Raw genomic sequence first — 20428 nt, forward strand, 5'->3', positions numbered from 1 at the left:
TACTAAGTAGGTATATACAAAAGTATGAAGGCTATTGCTTAACGCATTGTAAGCCGCCCTGAGTCTCCGGAAAAGGGTGGCATATAAGCCAAACCAATAAATAAATAAATAAATAAATTCCCAAGCATCTCTCAGCAGGATCAACATCAGTACGAAAATTGCAACACCTTCGAATTTCAGGGTTTCCCAATCTTGGCAACTTTTAAGAGAGGTGGACTTCAACTTCCAGAATTCCTCGGTCAGCCCTGCTCTAAAAGAATTGGCTTCTTTCGCTCTTTCCGTTGAACTGTTCTGCCTGTGAATTAACGCTCTCCAGAGAACAACTGTTTAGTTTAGGTTAGAAGAGAGTTGGAAGATAAAAGAAAAAAAAAAAAAAAAAGGAAGACACGGAATATTTTCCAACTCGGGACTTGTTTTATCAATGGCGGGATAAAAGAAGTAGAAATTAGGAACGTAATAAGTATGACTATGTAAACAAACTGACCCAGACAGTATACTGTTCATTAAGCACATATTGTATGTAAAGAGAAAATAAATAAAAATATATAAAAAAGAATAGAGTTGGAAGGGAGGTCTTCTAGTCCAACCCCCCTGCTTAGGTAGGAAACCCTATACCCGTGATGGTGAACCTATGGCACACGTGCCACAGGTGGCACGCGGAGCCATATCAGTGGGCACGCGAGTGTTGCCCTAGCTCAGCGCCGGCCAGCTGATTTTCGGGCCTTCCGGGCCCACCGGAAGTCGGGAAACAGGCTATTTCAGGCCTCCAGGGGACTGGGGAAGGCCGTTTTCACCTTCCCCAGGCTCCTAGAAAGGCTCTGGAGCCTGGGGAGGGCAAAAAACGGGCCTACTGGGCCCGTGCCAAAAGCGGGGGGCGCACAGGGGTGTCACGTGTTCATGCGTGGGGGGCGGGACGCACTGAATTATGGGTGTGGGCATGCGTGGGCGCTACCCCCCTACGCTCCACCCGCTTTTGGCACACGACGGCAAAAAGGTTAGCCGTCACTGCCCTATACCATTTCAGACAATGGTTATCTTCTTTAAAACTTCCAGTGTTGGAGCATTGACAACTTCTAGAGGCAAGTCGTTCCAATGATTTATTGTTCTAATTATCAGGAAATTTCTCCTTAGTTCTAAGTTGCTTCTCTCCTTGATTAGTTTCCACCCATTGCTTCTTGTCCTGCCCTCAGGTGTTTTGGAGAATAGCTTGACTCTCTTTTTCTTGTAGCCCCTGAGATATTGGAACACTGCTATCATGTCTTCCATCCTTCTTTTCATTAAACTAGACGTACCCAATTCCAGCAACCGTTCTTGATATGTTTTAGCCTTCAGTCTTCTAATCATCTTTGTTGCTCTTCTCTGCACTCTTTCTAGAGTCTCCACATCTTTTTTAGATTTCTCTCCTTAATTCTAGGTTGGTTCTCTCCTTGATTAATTTCCATACCTTGTTTCTTTTTTCTTGCCTTCTGGAAAATCGGGTGACCGCCCCATGGTTCTTTCTGGCAGCCCCTCAAATATGCTATCATGTTACCCCTAGTCCTTCTTTTCACTAGTGCAACTGTGGTGTGCAGAGATTTAAAGCACTGCAGCTATGCAGTCGTACTGTAAATATTTTTAAAAACATTATCCTAGGTGCATCTTTCCAGATGCGTTAGACTAGAGCAGTTTTTCCCCCCAATTTAGGCAATTTTAAGCCATATGGACTTCAATTCCTAGAATTCCTCAGGCAACATGGGAGTTGAAGTCCTCACACCTTAAAATTCCCTAGGTTGAAAAACATGGAATAGTTTTCCTACTCAGCCAACGGGACCATGTATTGTGGAAGCCCCCCAATTCAGAAAGCTTATTCAGAAAGAGCATATTCAACTACATCACCCTTTAAAATCTACCTTCCAATGACCACACTCCTTGGGAGTGATGGTATTTGTTGTCCAACGCATTTGGCAATTGAAGGAAACCCAGTTTTCGATGAATTCCTAAGTGTGGAACAGCAAAGATTAGCTTGCAGAGCTATTTTAGTATCTGTGAGAAATGTAGGCCACAGCTGTTGTTATTGTTATTATCTCTTTTATTCATTAAACATGAAACTCAGTCAACTGAACATTTAAAAATGTGTCACACATACGAGTGACTGGTGCTGATGGTTGATACAGGTTGCTGCCAGCATCCTAGGTATCAACCAAGTATCTTCTTCAAATGTATGATGTTCCAAGTTGTTGTTGTTCTTGTTGTTGTTCTTGTTGTTGTTCTTGTTCTTGTTGTTGTTGTTATTATTATTATTATTATTATTATTATTATTATTATTATTATTATTATTATTATTATTATTATTATCCACCCACCTTGTGCAGCACATGGCTGGTGTGTGGCTTTATCCCTCAACGTATTTTTTATTTTATATTATTCTATATTATTTTATATTATTATAATTTCACGATTGTTATATTCATTCACTTTTAACTTTGTTCTCCCCCTCCAAAGTCCCAGGTGAGATGGGTGGCTGTATAAATTTATTAAATAAATTAACAAACCCCATCCTAGAATTGCTTCTGTCCCCTCCAAAATATTGGGGGGCAGGGATACAGATTTGCAACCCAAGATTGGACTCCCTAACATTAAGGAAGATTGCAACTCCCAACTCCACACTCCTGAGTAACGATCAGTTCTGCGGGACAGAAATTACATTTTCTCACACCGAATCCATCGCAGCTTTCTAGTTTCCAGATAAAGCAGCAAGGGCAGGATCTCTGAACATGTGCAGAGTATTTCCTTGACACGGCTGAAGCAAAGCTGAACCGCTCTGCTGGGGGGTTTCCTGCTCATTCAAAACCCCTGAGGTTTCTCCAGGAAAAAAAAACTCTGCACTTGCTCAGTCACAGATGAGAAAAAGACGCGAGTCGAAGACGCCTACAGTGCGCAGCGGGGCTCCAAGGGTTAAACCAACCGCACCGCGATGCCTAGAGAGGCCTGGAACTACAAGGCACATGGTAGAATGCAAATAATGAGGCAACTTCCGGTCCCGCCTCCCTTTGATTTGTGACGTTGGTGATTCCACATTTTTTTTTTTTTACTATTTTATTTACAGGGTGTAATTGCCATCAAAGCCTTAAAGCTGCAGTATGCATTCAGGCAAACCTAAACAAAGTTTAAACCGCATGGATTTTAATATGCGACCCAAGGCTCTCATCAGAGGCAACCTTAGCCCCAGAAAAGCTGATTAGCAACATAATTAAAATTTCTCAACCTCCGTCATGATGGAAGAAGACATGAGAAGGAGGGAGGAAGAGAAGAGGGAGGGAGGAGAAAAGAACAGAAGGAGGAAGGGGAGGAGATGAGAAGAGAAGAGAGGGAGGGAGGGAGAAAAGAGATGAGAAGGAGGGAAGGAGAAAAGATGAGGGGAGGAGAGAAGGAGGGAGGGAGGAAGGGAGAAGAGGAGGAGATGAGAAGAGATGAGAAGAGGAGGGAAGGAGAAAAGGAGGGAAGAGAAAAGATGAGAAGGAGTGAAGGGAGGGAGAGAGAAAAGAGATGAGAAGGAGTGAAGGGAGGGAGAGAAAAGAGATGAGGAGGGAAGGAGAAAAGATGAGAAGGAGGGGAGGAGAGAAGAGAGGGTGGGAGGGAGAAAAGAGATGAGAAGAGAAGGAGGGGAGGAGAAAAGATGAGGGAAGGAGAGAAGAGGGAGGGAGAAAAGAGGAGGAGGGAGGGATAAAAGAGATGAGGGAAGGGAGGGGAGGGAGAAGAGATGAGAAGGAGGGGAGGGAGGAAAGAGATGAGGGAGAAGGAGGGAAGGAGAAAAGATGAGAAGGAGGGGAGGAGGGAAGAGAAGGAGGGAGGGAAAAGAGATGAGGGAAGAGAGGGAGGAAGAGAGGGAGAAGAGAAAAGGAGATGAGAAGGAAAAAGGAGAGGAAGAGAGAGGGAGAAGAGAAAAAAGATGGGAAGAGAAGGAAGAAGAATGGAAGGGAGAAGGCAAAAACAATTTCATTGTACACATGGTGTACAATGACAAAGGCTGCTGTTGTTGTTGTTAAACTTGAGGGTTTGGGTTCTCATTTACTTATGCAGAACGGTCCTTCAGTAACTATAAAGCCCTGCTTCTGTGTCCTTGCTGCCATGATACGTCCAGTCACTGGCTGCAGAAGGCTGAACCAGAGAGACTGCCTACTTTTGATAGTGCACCATATCACTGGTGCATATGATGTTCAGGAGGAAGGGAGTGAGGGAGAGGAGGGGAGAAAAAGAGGAGGGAGGAAGAGGAGGGGAGGAGAAGAGGGAAGAAGAGATGAAGAGAAGAGGGAGGGAGGGAGGAGAAAAAAACAAAGAGGGAGGGGAGAAGAGATGAGAAGGAGGGAGGGAGGAAGAGGAGGGAGAATAAAAGTACAGAGGGAGGGAGGAGGGAGGGAGAAAAGGGGAGAGAGGAGGAGATGAGGAAGGAGGAAGAGGAGGGGAAGGGGGGAGAAGAGGAAGGAAAAGGAGATGAGAAAAAAGGAGGAAGAGAAGGAAAGGAAGGAGAGGATTTTTTATGCCCCCAGCCAGATTACCACATGTAATGGGGAAGCTGTCAGAAGGCTCCAACTCCCATTGGTTTTTCCTGCTTTTGGTTGTTCTGTTTCTCTATTTAGATAAGGAAAGACCTCTGAAATGACATCTCTCCCCCCCCCCAACCAGGTGCTGAGTTGTCTAGTAGAACATAGATATGTTAAAACAGTGGACATAATGTGAATAAAATAGGAATCATACAGAGACAGCACATGAACTCTAAAGGACCCTCTCTATTCACATTATTATGAGAGAGAAAAGTGCTTGTTTGGAGATTATATTAAAGTCAGCTAAACCCCATTAAGTGGTAATATATCTTCTGATGAGACCTAGCTGTCACGGAAGGACAGCCATATGGAAAACATCTGAGGGGCCTCACAAAGACAGGAATAGGAAACAAAGAGTCACTTATTACCTCTTATTACCCAAGGACAGCAGTAAATCTCCCATTAGCAATTACAGCACTTAAGGAAGGTTGTCTAGCTAAAAATAATCTTATAAACTAGAACTAATGGTTTAGTAATTAGGAAGTGTGTCAATTATCATATAACAAGTATATGTTAACCATATATGGAAAATGCATGCGCTCATGTTAACCATATATGGAAAACTGGATGAGCTCACCGAATCCTTTGTCTCAGAAATGTATAAAACCAGTGGGATCAGGGGTCTTCTTTGTTCAGACTTGCAAGAACCAAACTGCCTCTGAACCTTGCGCAAATAAACTGCATCTGGCTGACCCAGGAATGTTGTTCAGTCTCAAATTTTTCCACAACAGACAGAAACGACCATTTCATTAGTCTTTATTTGCAAAGCATCTTCCCATTACACTAAAAGGTGATTACCATACAATCCTTTTAAAGCCGCCCATGCATATGAAAGTCAATCAGCTACAAGAACCAGCTACTTTCCAAAAGTACAGATTTGACACAATTCCTACAAAAGGGCAAGATGGAGGAACAAGTTAAGGGGGGGGGGGATCTCTTAAGTTTGGGAAACTGAGCAGAGACTGTTTGCTCAGAAGCAATCATGTTTGCATTCACACGTTACACCATGTCACTGTTTCAAAGTTTGCAAGTCCCATTTTCTTCTAAACTTCTGGTAGTCTTTGACTCACAACCGAGGCCAAAATTTCTGTTGCTAAGTGAGGCAGTTGTTAAATGAGTTTTGCCCCATTTTATGAGATTTCTGCCCGCGGTTGTTAAGTGAATCTGGCTTCCCCATTGACTTTTGCTGGCCAAAAGGTGGCAAAAGTTGATCACATGAGCTCGGGACACTGCAACCGTCATAAATGCGAATCGGTTGCCGAGCAGCTGAATTTTGATCATGTGACCATGGGGATGCTTCAACGGTCATAAGTGTGAATGGTCGTAAGTCACTTTTTTCAGTGCCGTTTTTAATTTTGAACAGTCACTAAACGAATTGTTGTACGTCGAGGACTATCTGTATTGCAACATTTTCAGAATAGATTCTCTCCGTCCAAGAAAATTTCTCCCTTCCACTGCGAGTTTTTCAGAAGGGTTACAGTGATTAGTTTTCAGTTGCCTTTTTTTTAAAAATCTGAAATTACCTCACAAATTCAAGGGAATCAAAATGCTGGGTTTTACAGTGTAACTTAACAAGTTTGTTGTGCTGGAAAGACCTCAGGGTTAAAATAAAAACGAGAGAGAGACTAATGTAATATAAATAGTGAAAACTTAAACTAAGCATGGATAACAAACACAATCTAAACTTAAAAATATACAGAACGTACAATAGAATCAGAAACTCAATAAACGTCAGTGTTTAAAACTCAGAAGAGGATGGATGAATGTGATGGCCATTTGAAAAAAATCCTGTTTACAGATTTCAATTTCAAGTACCTTTGGTAAATGACCTCAATCCATCCTTCTCTCTATCCCTTTGCAGGTAAATAAAAAATATTAGCATATGTCTGATCACAAGTTCCCAAAACCTGCACCACAGTACCATTCTGTTACAGTTCCCAGAAAATCTCACAAGTAGCTTCAAGAACCGAGGCCCCTTGAGAAAATTTAATTTTTACCGTTGTAGAACTGCATAAGCCCATCATTCTCTGCCTCAAACTCTACCAGCAGCTCATTTCCATCGTTAACCAATAAATGTCAGCATTTGTAAGAAGGGGCTTGCCGCAGGCCATTTCTAATTGTTTTAGAAACGTGATTTTTTTTTTTTTTAATGAACCTGCCTGTGCATTTTCACCTCAGTGATTTCATCGGATGAAATACGGCTAAAAAATATTTCAAATGGAAGTTGCGACTTTTGTGTGCGTGTTTGGGCTTTGGAGTCCATCTTGACTCCCAGGGACAATGACGACAAATCCCTGCGTTTTTCTTAGCAATATTTTCAGAAGAGGTATGCCATTGCCTCCTTTCTAGGGCTGAGAGCTGGAACTGAGGGTTTGCCAGTTTCTAGCCTGATGCCTTTGACCAGTACACCAAACTGGCTCTCCTTTTTTTTAATTTACAAAAAGCCTGAATTGAATAAGACGTAACCCCTCAAATCTCTCAACATTCAAATGCTTACACTAACTCCCACTGAATCTCTGTTGTGTGACATCCTCACATGGTCCTTATTTGTGCTCAGGTCCTATGAGACCCCAATCCTGCACTTATTCTTCTATCATCTTCTTTTAACCACCCCATCATCCCTTGTGGGGTAGAATCTGGGCAACTGAATGGAGCTCGCAGAGTGTTGACTGGCCGGATGCCTTTCCTGACGCCAACGCGGAGCTTTGTTCAGCAGATATATTCTCATTGTGCCCAGAGAGAGAAATATCTGCCTCTACTTAGGATCGAACTCACAGCCTCATCTAGGCCACCGCACCACTCCCTGCACTTATTCTTCTTAATACGCTTAATGGCACGATCTTTTAGGCCCTGCTATTACCCATCAGCCACAGCAACGTATCGAGAACTCTGTGTGGGAAAGCCTTTCTAAATCAGCTGCCAAGCGGCTGAATTTTGATTACATGGAGATGCCTCAACAGTTGTATGTGAGAATGGTCATCAGCCACTTTCTTCAGTGCCCTTGTAATTTTGAACGGTCACTAAATGAATTGTTTGTTAAGTCGAGGACTATCTGTATTGCAACATTTCGGAATTGCTGATGCTTAGGAAGAAAAGCCAGCCTCGAATCATAACAAGTGTCCCAGTTTGTGTAAAAAAAAAAAAACCTAAGTGATATCTCCTGTTCTAAAAATTTGAAAATCTGGTATTTTCTGTCGTTAAAAATAACAACCAGAGCCCCCTGATGCCTTAAGAGCCAGCTTACATTGTAGTCAGTTTTAGTCTACGTAGGTGAACATAATCCTTGATTTATGACCAGCGATTTAGAAATCCTATGAAGTTATGACCTACCTGAAAAAGGAGACTTACGACCGGTCAACGGTCGTTTTCCCCCATCCCCCCCACACACAATCACACAACTGTGCTTGGCAACATGGCCTCATTTGAAGCATCGTGTGACCGCATTTTGCACCACAACAAACCATGGATCCGCTTAACGACCGCTGCATTTGTTTCATAACTGCCGTGTTCACTTAATGACCACTGCAAAAAGCATCGCAAAATCAGGTTGGTGGCTGACCCGTTTTGCGACCGTTATGACAGGCTCCATTACAATTGTAACTTGAGAACTACCTGTGTCATGGAATTGTTTCGCAAACAGCCTTTGCTTTTAAAGTCAGCCATGCAACAGGGGCCCACTCACACGGACGGCCCATTTTTAAAACACCCCTCTTTATAAATTATTCAAATTTTATAAAGGAAAATATTAAAGGACTAGCACTGATGGTGTTCCCTAGTCTGGGCAATGAAACGTCTGCATGAAAACAACCAAGCTCAGAGAGCATCAAGGATCCCTCATGTTCAAATCGGGTCCAGCCTCAAATCTCGACACCAGATTCCATGAGATTCTGACATTCCGCTTTGAGCAATCCAGAGGGGGCTGCCAAATCTGGCAATCGCTTGAGACAGGGATCGTTTGGCAGTTTATTCCCTTTAAAGCAACTGCATTCAAGTTGTTAAGTCACCAAGCGGGCAAGATCTAGCTTGCAAAACGGGGGCATTTTCACGATTGTTTGAAATGGCCTGCTGGTGCCATCTTGGACTCCAAAGATGGTGACCTTGTTGTCTACATGCAAAACAATAGTTTGGCCTAGTGGCGAAGGCTCCAGGCAGTGGTGGGATTGAAATAATTTAACAACCTGTTCTCTGCCGTAATGACTGGCTGGGTGGGCGTGGCCATGGTAGGCGTGGCCAGGGTTTGTGACAGGCAGCACTCGGCCTCCTACACTCCCCTGGGAGCGAAAACGGGCTGCGGAGGGGGGGGTGCTGCCCCCTCCCGCACCCCATTTTGGGCCCAGTAGGCCTCCTGGGAGTGAAAACGGGCCGCGGGGGGAGTGCGTCGCACCCCCCGCACGCCATTTTGGGCCTAGGAAGCCTCCCTGAACTTATTTGGAAGCCAAAATGGGGCGTGTGGGGACTCTTGGAAGGGGCGGGGCAGGGCAGAGCCAGTCAGCAATTTAAGTACCGGTTTTCTCAAACCGGCTGAATCCCAGCACTGACTCCAGGCTAGAAATTTTTTTTACCTGAAATTAACTTGCAAATTCAAGGGAATCGAAGAGCTTGGGTTGTGGTTCCACCTTAGCCACGAAATCCGGCTGAGTGACCGTGGGCCCGTCCCTCTCTTTCAGCCCAACCCACCTCACAAAGCGGTTGTTATTATTGTTGTAGGGAAAATAGGAGGAGGAAAGAGTATTTATGTATAAAAAAAATAGGGGAGGGATTTTTAAAAAAATAATAAATAAAGCAAGCCTTCCCCATGATGCTTTTCCTCAGACAAGCAAACGGATTCTGTTTCCATTGCAGACATTTTCCTGCGCTAGAATTGTTCCTGTATCTCACTGGAAATCTCCTTACCAGCATTCGAGAGGATTCATGTCTGGCTGTAAAAAAATAATAATGCAGCATTATCTCATCTTTTTCTCAGATTCCTACAAGGGTCTGCCTTTCGTTCAACCTGCACAAGGTGGCAACCTTAAATCGATTTGATCGTTACAACTTTCTGCAGCTGTAGTCAAGCATACTGATTCCCACTAAAATAAACTGGCCATAACATGCTTAATTCCTGTGCTGCATTAGGATTGACAGTTTGTTTTTTTTAAAAAAAACAGCATGCTGAAAATCTAAGATGCTCCTGGCTATTCATGCATTCACACTTATTATCCATGATGGGTTCGTAATTTTGGCAGCATTCCTTTCGGGCTTTTTCAAACTTGGCAACTTTAAGATGCTTGGACTTTAACTCCCAGATTTCCTGGGAAATGCTGGGCAATTCTGGGAGTTGAAGTCCAGTCATCAGAGTTGGGAAACCCTCCTTTAGAAAATCTCCTTCTTTGAAAAACTGAGCAATTAAAAAAAATGTCTTTGCGAGACAGTGATCTCGCATCACGTCCCCAATGCTATTTTTTTTTTTTTTTTAGCTTTCTCTGGACCTCGCCTGCCATCTTTTTGCATACTTCAGTTTCTATTCAGCTGACAAAAGAGGCTGTCCTTTTATTTACCAAACACCAGAAAGTCCTACTGCCACATCCCTCTCAAACCTGGGTTTGTTAGAGGGAGTCAGAGCAAGTGGAAGAGAACAAATGGTTCTCTCCTGATTCAACTAAAAAGGATCCCATTGGAAAAACGGGGGAGGAAAACACCCTCTTTTCAAAGACATTGGCTGTCTTTCCTTTCAACGGTTTCAATTCAATTCTTCTCTTTGCTTCCGAGTGGACTGAGGAAACAAAGCCCCAGGGACCAAACCGTGCGAGCTGAACCTGCTACCTGAGGAGCAGAATTTTCGTAAACTTAAAGTTAGTTCTTGGTATATTTTCCTCCCCTCCCCAAGCTTACTCTCTAAATTGAGTCTTTGTAGAAAGAAAAAAGAAAGAAAGAAAAAAAAATCTCTCTCCAATCATTGCCACAAGCCAAACAGTGAGCGAAGGAGTCCAGAGGATTTCATGCCCTCCTTGTGGAACTGATATCTTTTCGAAAGAAACCGGTTTCTTTCCAAAAAAAATAAAAATAAAATCCCTGCTTTGTGATTTCAGATTAATGAACCTGCCTTTGGGGAGAAAAAAAAATACAGGTTTCATTTTTCTCCTCCATTCGGAGCCTTCACAGGGCTAAGGTCCTCTCCTCTGTGAATTCTTTCATAACCAGGATGGCTTGGTTGCCCACCGCGGTCTCCTGAATTGTCCACAGGTTCGGCATGCCGGCTTCTCCCGGCTCGGCGGGAGACGAGTAGGTCGAAAGGGGCCAGTGAAACGGCTCGGCGGGGTGTTCGTACTGGTAATAGTTCCCCTGGGCAAAGCTTCCAATATCCAAAAAGATATTGGTCCCGACGGAAGCCTTCACGCCACGCTTGGCTTCCAAGGTTTTATGGCGCTTGGCGTCGTGCGTATTCTGATGCCGGATGAGGTGCGAGCTCTGGTTGAAGCTCTTCCCGCACTCGGTGCACCGGTAGGGCTTCTCTCCCGTGTGGATTTTCTGGTGACGGAGGAGCGTGGCCAGGTCGTTGAAGCTCTTCCCGCATTCAGTGCATCGGTAGGGTTTCTCCCCAGTGTGGATCCTCTGGTGGCGAAGAAGGGTCCGGCGGTCGCTGAAGCTCTTCCCGCACTCCGAACACTCGAACGGCCGCTCCCCGGTGTGCACGCGCCAGTGGGCCTCCAGGTTGGACTTGTCGCAGAAGCTCTTGCTGCAGCTGGAGCACTTGTAGGGCTTCTCCCCGGTGTGGCTTCGCCAGTGGGTCTTCAGGCTGTACTTGTTGTAGAAGCTTTTGCTGCAGCTGGAGCAGTGAAAGGTCTTTTCCCGGCTTTCCACGTGGGTTTTTTGATGGGTAATCAGGTTGGTGGTGCGATTGAAACTCTTCCCGCATTCGGGACACTTGTAAGGTTTCTCCCCGGTGTGGATTCTCTGATGGCGAAGGAAGCTGGTTTTGTCGCAAAAGCCCTTGGTGCAGACGGTGCATTTATAGGGCTTCTCGCCCGTGTGGATGCGCTGGTGAACTTTCAGGCTCGCCTTCCGGGTGAAACTTTTCCCGCACACTTTGCACTGGTTCTTCCTCTTGCCCTTGTAGGTTTTTTGTTGCGCCAGCATGGCACTGTAGTCGCTTCCCTGGGAACTGTCTTTATTCAGCCACTCTTCGGGTTGGCCTTCTTTACTCTTTCCTGGCTCTTTCAGGTTCCCAAAATGGCCTACTGCATCTTCTTCGTCCTCTGTATCTTCTGACAGCACCGGCTCCCATTCACTTCCGCTTTCACAAGGGTCACCTAGCAGGATAGAAAAAGAGAGAGAAAGAGAGAAATTGAAAGAGAGAGAGAGAGAGAGAGAGAGAGAGAAAGAAAGAAAGAAAGAAAGAAAGAAAGAAAGAAAGAAAGAAAGAAAGAAAGAAAGAGAAAAAGAGAAAAAAGAGAGAGAAAGACAGAAAGAAAAAGAGAAAGGGAGAAAGAAAGAAAAAGAGAGAAAGAAACAGAGACAGAAAGAGAATGAGAAAGGGAGAGAGAAAAAAGAGGGAAAACAACAGAGAGAGACAGAGAAACAGAAAGAGAAAGGAGAAGAAGAAAGAAAGAAAGACAGAAAGGAACAGAGACAGAGAGAATGAGAGAGAGAAAAGAGGGAAAGCAACAGAGACAGAGGGACAGAAACAAAAAGAGTCAGAAAGAGAAAGAGAAAAAGAGAAAGAGGAGAAAGAAAGAGAGAAAAAGAATGAGAAAGACAGAGAGAAAAGAGAAAGAAACAGAGACAGAAAAGGAGGAGAAAGAAAAAGAGAGAAAGAGAATGAAAAAGGGAGAAAAAAAGACAGAGAAAGAGAAAAAGAGAGAAAGAAAGAGACAGAAAGAATGAGAAAGAGAGAGAGAGAAAGAAAAAGGAAGGAAAGAAAAAGGAAGGAAGGAAGGAAAATAAAGAAAGAAATAAATAAATAAAGAAAGAAAGAAAGAAAGAAAGAAAGAAAGAAAGAAAGATCTGTATTAGAAAGGGGCAAAATCAAAAGGTATTCCCAGATGGATCGATGTGGCCATTGAGGAACTACAAATGGAAATCCTCCGAAATAATAAAGCAAAACACAGAACAGGGAAGGTGAGAGTTATACTTAACCAGAACATCTCTAGTTAAGGGATGCTGTTTGAGAAAAATATTGTCCCTTTCCAAGTAAAACTTGAAGTGGGCCAAATCAGAGAATAAGGCAAATCAGGATTAAAAGAAGGCAGCTTATAAATGTATAAAACACTTTTTTAAAAAGTTAGAGGTAGTCCATGACTTATGACATCAATAATTCATCACCGCGCGGAGTTGCATTCGGAGTAAAAGACGCACCCAAATTTTCAGCCTCTTTTAGGAACGGAAAAAAGTGCATCTTATACTCTGAAAAATACGGTAGCTTCCACCCATTGCTTGTTGTCCTGCCTTCGGGGGCTTTGGGGAATAGCTTGACTCTAGTGCTGGGATTCAAATAATTTAACAACCCGTTCTGCGCCCTAATGACCAGCTGGTGGGCGTGGCCAGGGTGGGTGTGGCCAGGGGGTATGACAGGCAGCACTTGGCCTCCTGTACCCCCGTGGGAATGAAAACGGGCCGCCGGGGAAGGGAGGCGGGCCTCTCCCCCCGTGCCTCATTTTGGACCTAGGAAGCCTCCCTGCACTTACCTGGAAGCCAAAATGGGGGACTCCTGGAAAGGGTGGAGCTGGAAGGGGCGGGGCCAGTCAGCAATTTAACTATTGGTTCGCCCTAACTGGCCCAAACTGGCTGAATACCACCACTGCTCGACTCCCTTTTCTTTGTGGCAGCCCCTGAGATATTGGAAGACTGCTATCATGTCACCCCTAGTCCTTCTTTTCATTAAACTAGACATATCCAATTACATCAACTGTTCTTTATATATTTAGCCTCCAGACCCCTAATCATCTTTGTTGCTCTTCTCTGCACTCTTTCTAGAGTCTCAAAATCTTTTTTATAATTTCAAGAAGTGAACAGATGATCCTTGGGGAACTCTGCTTGGGTTGCCAAGAATTGCCTTTTCTGGTGCCAAAATGGCCTCTCTGGCGCAGGCATTCTGCAGATAGGGCCGGGGTGAGGTGGGGGCAGTCTCCCCGTTCTTCTGGATACTCACTTTCAGTCGTCCCCATCACAAAAGAGATCTTTCCTGGTGATCTTCCTGGCAATGCCTGCGGGGACTCCTTGGACACGAGGTCTCCAGTGGTCTCAGTAACTGTCTCGTTATGTCCAGCAACTGTCTCGTCCTCTTTCAGCCGCCGAGAAACGAAGAGAGAGGGAATGTTGAAAAAAAACCCTTATTGCTTTAGCTCAGTGAGGGCGCACCTTTTAGAGACCGAGTGCCCAAACGTCAACCCAAAACCCACTTATTTATCGCATAGTGCCAATACGGCAATTTCACCTGAATACTGAGGTTTTACTACCTAAAATAATGATAAACAAGGCAGAGTTCAGCTCATTGTTCTAAGAAAAACATGATAAATGCACTTTTATGCCCCTTCGTTTTTTTTCTGCTTTTGAAATATTATGTTTAGCAACAATAAAAAAAGAAAAACTTTTGTAATATCATTTCTCTTTCCCTCCCTCCCTCTCTCTTTCTTTTTTCCCTCTTTCTCTCTTTCCCTCTCTCTCATCTGTTTTTCTCTCTCTCTCCTTCTTTTTCCCTCCCTCTCTCTTTCTCTGTTTCTCTCTCTCTCTTCCCCCACTCTCTCTCTCTTTCTCTCCCTCCCTCTCTTTCCCTCCCTCCCTCTCTTTCTTTCTTTTTTCTCTCTTTCTCTTTCCCTCCCTCTCATCTGTTTCTTTTCTCCCTTTCTCTCTTTCCCTCTCTCTCCTTATCTTTTTCCCTCTCTCTCCTTCTTTTTCCCTCCCTCTCTTTCTCTGTTTCTCTCTTCCCCCTCTCTATCTCTGTTTCTCTCTCTCTTTCCCTCCCTCTCTTTCTCTTTCTTTTTTTCTTCCTTTCTTCCTCTTTCCCTCCCTCTCCTTATCTGTTTCTCTCTTTCCCTCCCTCTTTTTCTTTTCTCCCTCTTTCTTTCTCTTTCCCTCCCTCTCCTTATCTGTTTCTCTCTCTTCCCCCACTCTCTATCTCTCTCTCTTTCTCTTTCCCTCCCTCCCTCTCTCTTTCTCCCTTTTTTCTCCCTTTCTTTCTCTCTTTCCCTCCCTCTCATCTGTTTCTCTCTCTCTCCCTCTCTTTCCCTCCCTTTCTCTTTCTGTTTCTCTGTCTCTCTTCCCCCACTTTCTCTCTCTCTCTCTTTCCCTCCCTCCCTCTTTCCCTCCCTCTCTCTCTCTTTCTTTCTCTCTTTCCCTCCCTCTCATCTCTGTTTCTCTCTCCCTCTCTCTCTCCCTCTCTTTCCCTCCCTTTCTCTTTCTCTCTCTGTTTCTCTGTCTCTCTTTCTTTCTCTCTTTCCTTCCCTCTCATCTCTGTTTCTCTCTCCCTCTCTCTCTCCCTCTCTCTTTCCCTCCCTTTCTCTTTCTCTCTCTGTTTCTCTCTCTCTCTCTTTCTCTTTCCCTCCGTCCCTCTCTGTCCCTCTCTTTCCCCGGGAAACCCAATAGAGCTGGGCTTGGGCGACGGTGCACATGCCCACAGAGAGGGCTCTACGTGCCACCTCTGGTACACATGCCATAGATTCACCACCAGGGCTTTAGCTCTTTCCAGGATAGAAATCAGCAGTTCTCATTTCCCAAAACAATTTTTCAAAGTTGCTCATTTTAACAAGTTTCTTTTGTTTAAATGGAAAAAAAAAAAGCCCATTTGTCCAGGATTAAAGCAAAGAAACAAAACAACACCTGAAGCACAACCAGAGCACCACAAAATAATGGTTAGGTTAGGTTAGGTATGGTTATGTTATTTTGTTATCTTGGTGATAACAAGCCTGGTGGCGCAGTGGACTAAGTGCTGTTAAAGTAGCACTTAGCTGCCAGCTGCCTGCAATTACTGCGAGTTCAATTCTCACCAGGCTCAAGGTTGACTCAGCCTTCCATCCTTTTGAGGTAGGTAAAATGAGGACCTGGATTGTGGGGGCAATAAACTGACTTTGTATAAAAAAGAACACCACTTAGGGCCCCCCCGAAAGCCCTACTAAGCAGGTATATACAAAAGTATGAAGGCTATTGCTTAACGCATTGTAAACCGCCCTGAGTCTCCGGAGAAGGGCGGCATATAAATCGAACTAATAAATAAATAAATAAATCTTATGTTATGTTTTATGTTAGGATTAGGGTTAGGGTTAGGTTATCTTAGGTTAGGTCAGTGATGGCTAAGCTTTTTGCCATCGTGTGCCAGGAAGGGGGTGGGGGTGGGGGAGGTTCGCATGCACGTGTGCCCACACCCATAATTCTATGCACCCCGCCCCGTGCATGCAACCCCCCTTCCCCCCGCTCCTAGCACACGATGGCCCGGTAGGCCCGTTTTTCTTTCTCACCTGGCTCCAGATCCTCTCTATGCATCTGGGGAGGGCGAAAACAGCCTTCCCCACCCCCTCGGAGGCCTGAAAAGGCCAGATTCCCAACTTCTGGTTGGACAGGAAGTGACTTTTTTGCTGTCCCCAGCCTCCCAAGACTCCGACGCATGCACACCGGAGCTGAGCTGGCGTGCCAGGCAACATGGCTCCACGTGCTGCCTGTGGCACGTGTGCCATAGGTTCGCTATCACGGGGTTAGGTTATGGTTATGGTTATGGTTATGTTATTTTGTTATCTTATGTTATGTATTATGTTAGGGTTAGGATTAGGGTTAGGATTAAGGTTAGGGTTATCTTATCTTAGGTTATGAGCCCTGATGACCCAATGGTTAGAATGCAGCACTGCAAACTAACTCTGCCCACAGCCAGGAGTTGGATCCTGACTAGGTCAAGGTTGACTCAGCCTACCTTCCTTCCGAGGTGGGTAAAATGAGGACCCAGATTGTTGGGGTCAATATGTCGACTCTGCAAATCGCTTAGAGAGGGCTGTAACAAGCACTATGAAGCGGTATATAAGGCTAAGTGCTATTGCTATTGAAAGTTTACTGGGTAAACTATAAGAAGTCCGAGAAAAAGTTTTTGCACGTGTGCGGCGGCTTCGGCTTTTGCTTTTTCTCTCTGCCTGCTCTGTTTAAGGTGGGAGATAAAAAGGTCGCCCAGTTTTGCTTTCTGATCAAAAATGAAACTGATTATGGGTTTTTTTTTATATATACAGAAATACATATTAATGATGGGGGCAGATGGTAACTGAAGATACTGAATATGCTGTTGGAAGCAGGACTTGATGTTACCCTAACACGGGCGATAGAATTAACAATCTAGTTGAAAGACATTACAGAAGATATTATATGGATTACAAATTTAAAGTCACTTGAGAGTTTTGTTTATATATGGAAATATCTCTTAGTGATACGGGCAGAAGAATAAAGATATTAAATATATTATGTATGGTAGACCTGTAGGAAAGTGGGTGAAACAAAATTGATATGGTACAAGGTGATAGGTAACATTACTGATTGCTTAGTTTAGGAAAAGGGATGTTATGTTTAGATATTAATATACTTAAAAGATTTGAATTAAGAGATATATGTATGGGGGTGGAGGAAATGGGTAGATTATGAGTAGAATAAATGCCAAATTAGGAGCTATTATATAGTTTTATAGCCGAATGCTGTTTTGAAATGTATAGTATACCAGGGACATAATAATAATGTTAGAAAGAAATGTTTAGCATATAGGGGGTGGTGTAAAAGGGTGGTAAAGTATTATATAATGTGATATTAATTTGGATTTCATCTTGCAGAAGCCATGGAGGGAGGGGAGGGGGAGGGGGAGGTTAGGGAGGGGGAAAAAAAAAGGGGGGGAATTTGTATTTGAAAAACTTTTTCAATAAAAAGAATAAAACTGATTATCAGTTGCCTCGTGTTCAGAGTTTCATTGGATTTATCAGATCCTGAGCTGCACTCGAAAACTATGCTCTGCAAAATTCTCCATTGTGCAGGGTAATACATGAAAAACCCCACAAAAAAACAGGAATTGAAGAGAAATCTCTGGGCTGTAGCAGACAGCCTCTTTTTCTGCTTTTTCTCCCTTCTCTCCTAAGACTCCCTGTATTTCATTTCAAGAGATGACCTCAAGTACTAAGACTCTGGCCAGGAGATCAGAACCTGATGCTACTCCATGCCCCAATTCCCACAATCATCAAAGGCGGCAATATGAATCCTAAACAAAGCTTTCTTCATTCAATACCTGCTGATTCCTTTGGCCATGTCTCAGTTGGTTGAGTCTCTTCTTCTTCTTCCTTTCCCCCACTCTGATTCCACAGATTGTCTTCCACTTCTTTCCCTGGTCCTTCACTGGCCACCATCCCAACCGGTCTATTCTTGCCATCATTCCCCCAGGTGTCACCTGTTGCAATCAAGCCGATTGGAAAAGTTAGGGAGAAGCAGGACTTCAAGCCAAGATCCTTTTCCCTATATAGAAATGACTGTCAAGCTCTGTTAAGCTCAGGAAGCAGGACTCATGTGGATTTCTGCAAATACCTTTTATTCTTAGATCTTTGTTGTAACACAGGGGTGGGGAACGATGACCCCTTTATGATTTGCTGGCTCAGGAACTCTGGGAGTTGAAGTCCACAAGTCATAAATGTGGGGGCACCCGCCCTGTGGAACGAGCTGCCTCCTGGAATACGACTGATCCCGGACCTCCGGACCTTCCGTAAGGCCCTGAAGACTTATTTATTCCACCAAGCCAGCCTAGCCTAAATGGCTCTTAATTGGGATTTTAAATTTTATAGACTTGGGGGTTTTAAATTGGGAAGCCAATGATTTAATTTTTTTTAATTATCTTAAGTTTTGTATTTGTATGTTTTTTAATTTTGGCTGTTCACCGCCCTGAGTCCCTTCTGGGAGAAGGGCGGTATACAAATTAAATTAATAAAATAATAATAATAATAATAATAAAGGGGCCATTGTTCCCCATGATAGCTCAGGAACTCTGGGAGTTGAAGTCCACAAGTCATAAAGGGGCCATTGTTCCCCATGATGGCTCAGGGATTCTGGGAGTTGAAGTCCACAAGTCATAAAAGGGCCATTGTTCCCCATGATAGCTCAGGAACTCTGGGAGTTGAAGTCCACAAGTCATAAAGGAGCCATTGTTCCCCATGATGGCTCAGGGATTCTGGGAGTTGAAGTCCACAAGTCATAAAAGGGCCATTGTTCCCCATGATAGCTCAGGAACTCTGGGAGTTGAAGTCCACAAGTCATAAAGGGGCCATTGTTCCCCATGATGGCTCAGGGATTCTGGGAGTTGAAGTCCACAAGTCATAAAAGGGCCATTGTTTCCCCATGATGGCTCAGGGATTCTGGGAGTTGAAGTCCACAAGTCATAAAGGGGCCATCAGGGTAGCCTGGAGGAGAAACTGGATATCCTGCAGCTCTCCAGAACATTTCGTTCCAAAATGCTGGTTTTGCACATCCCTTGGGAGAAAGGAACCTACTTTATTTGGAGTCCAGCTACTAAACATTTGGGATCTCCTTTAACCTACCCAGATTAATTTCTAGAAAAATCACCTGAAGGACAGCGGGATCGATTAGAGGCTTGCAGGACACCTTGTTCTCCAAAAGGAAGGTTTTTGACACCCTTTTGAGGTAGGAACCTGGCTAGCCTTTCCTAGCTGTACCTGAAATGCCAGACCAGTGATGGCAAACCTATGACATGTATGTCAAAGATAACACGCCACAATGTTTTGCCAGCGTTCACCAACATCTGACAACTATTCTTGAAAGCACGCCCCATTCTCATGTGATTTTCAGAGATCCATGGAGCTTGCGTGAGAATGGGACGTACTCTCGCGTGGCCTCCGGAAGCGGCCTGAGAAGGCTATGTTCTCGTGCGACTTCCAGAGCTTTCAAAAATTGTGTGAGAACGGGGTGTGCTTTCTGCAATTTTTGGAGACTGCAGAGTAAGCGGAAGAGCATTCTCCGAAGCCACTTCAAGAACTCATGTTACCCGAAGCTGGCTCAAATAGGCTGCAGAGGCCTATCACTTACCATATTTTTCAGAGTATAAAAGGCACCTTTTTCCCCCAAATAAGAGGGTGAAAATCCAGGTGCGTCTTATACTCCGAATATAGCCCTGCCCAGCTTCTCAAAATGGAGTTTTCAGAGGCAGAAAAAAGCATCAGAAACAAAGCTTCAGAAAAGAAGCCCCCAAACAGAGCTTCAGAGGCTTTTTTTCTGAAGCTGTTTCTGAGGCTTTCAGAGGCAGAAAAAAAAGCAAGACAGAGAGCTCACAACCAAGGAACCTGTTACTAAAATTCACCTCTGGGAACAGCTGATTGGGAGTATTCCAGGAGGCCGATCCACCTGCCAATCAGCTTTTTTCTTATTTTCCTCCCCCAAAACTAAGGTGCATCTTATACTCTGGTGCGTCTTATACTCTGAAAAATATGGTAAATATAACCTCTGTGCAACAAATCTTAGGATCACACACAATTGTATTTTTTTTAAAAAAACAAATCTATATGTACTCTTTCTCTTTTGTTCGGGGCAGAGTGACACACCAGCAGAGTCAAGCAGGGCATTTTCCAAATTTTTCAGCCCCAAAATTGCCATCACAATGCTAAGCACTAAACAGGGAATTTTTGGCAGGAGCAGCAGTGGCTCAATGGCTCCATCCATGAACGGAAGGCCTGAATGCTAGAATAACAGAGTTGAAAGGGATCTAGGAGCTCTTCTAGTCCAACCCTCTGCTTAGGCAGGAAACCATTTCAGACAAATGGTTGTCCAATCTCTTCTTAAAAGCTTTCAGTGTTGGAGCACTCACAACTTCTGGAGGCAAGCTGTTCCACTGATTCTTTATTCTCCCTGTCAGGAAATTT

The 20428-nt window shown here is 44.2% G+C and overlaps 1 protein-coding gene across 6 annotated transcripts in view; it reads right to left on the reverse strand.

Annotated features, from left to right (window-relative positions):
• Nucleotides 1-5319: 5319 nt before the first annotated feature.
• The window catches only part of LOC117662585 (uncharacterized), a 43174-nt gene continuing 28065 nt past the window's right edge, over nucleotides 5320-20428 (reverse strand). For all 6 annotated transcript variants that reach the window (XM_087884298.1, XM_034412056.3, XM_034412055.3 and 3 more), the window contains exons 4-6: nucleotides 17797-17955; nucleotides 13708-13839; nucleotides 5320-11869 (exon numbers count right to left, since the gene is read on the reverse strand). In XM_087884298.1, the coding sequence (XP_087740424.1) occupies nucleotides 10716-11869; nucleotides 13708-13839; nucleotides 17797-17955 (1445 nt within the window). In that variant the 3' untranslated portion in view covers nucleotides 5320-10715. The remainder of the gene's footprint in view (nucleotides 11870-13707; nucleotides 13840-17796; nucleotides 17956-20428) is intronic.

The sequence above is a fragment of the Pantherophis guttatus genome, chromosome 2 (genome assembly GCF_059756535.1).
Source record: "Pantherophis guttatus breed Tessera chromosome 2, ASM5975653v1, whole genome shotgun sequence".
NCBI lineage: Eukaryota > Metazoa > Chordata > Lepidosauria > Squamata > Colubridae > Pantherophis > Pantherophis guttatus.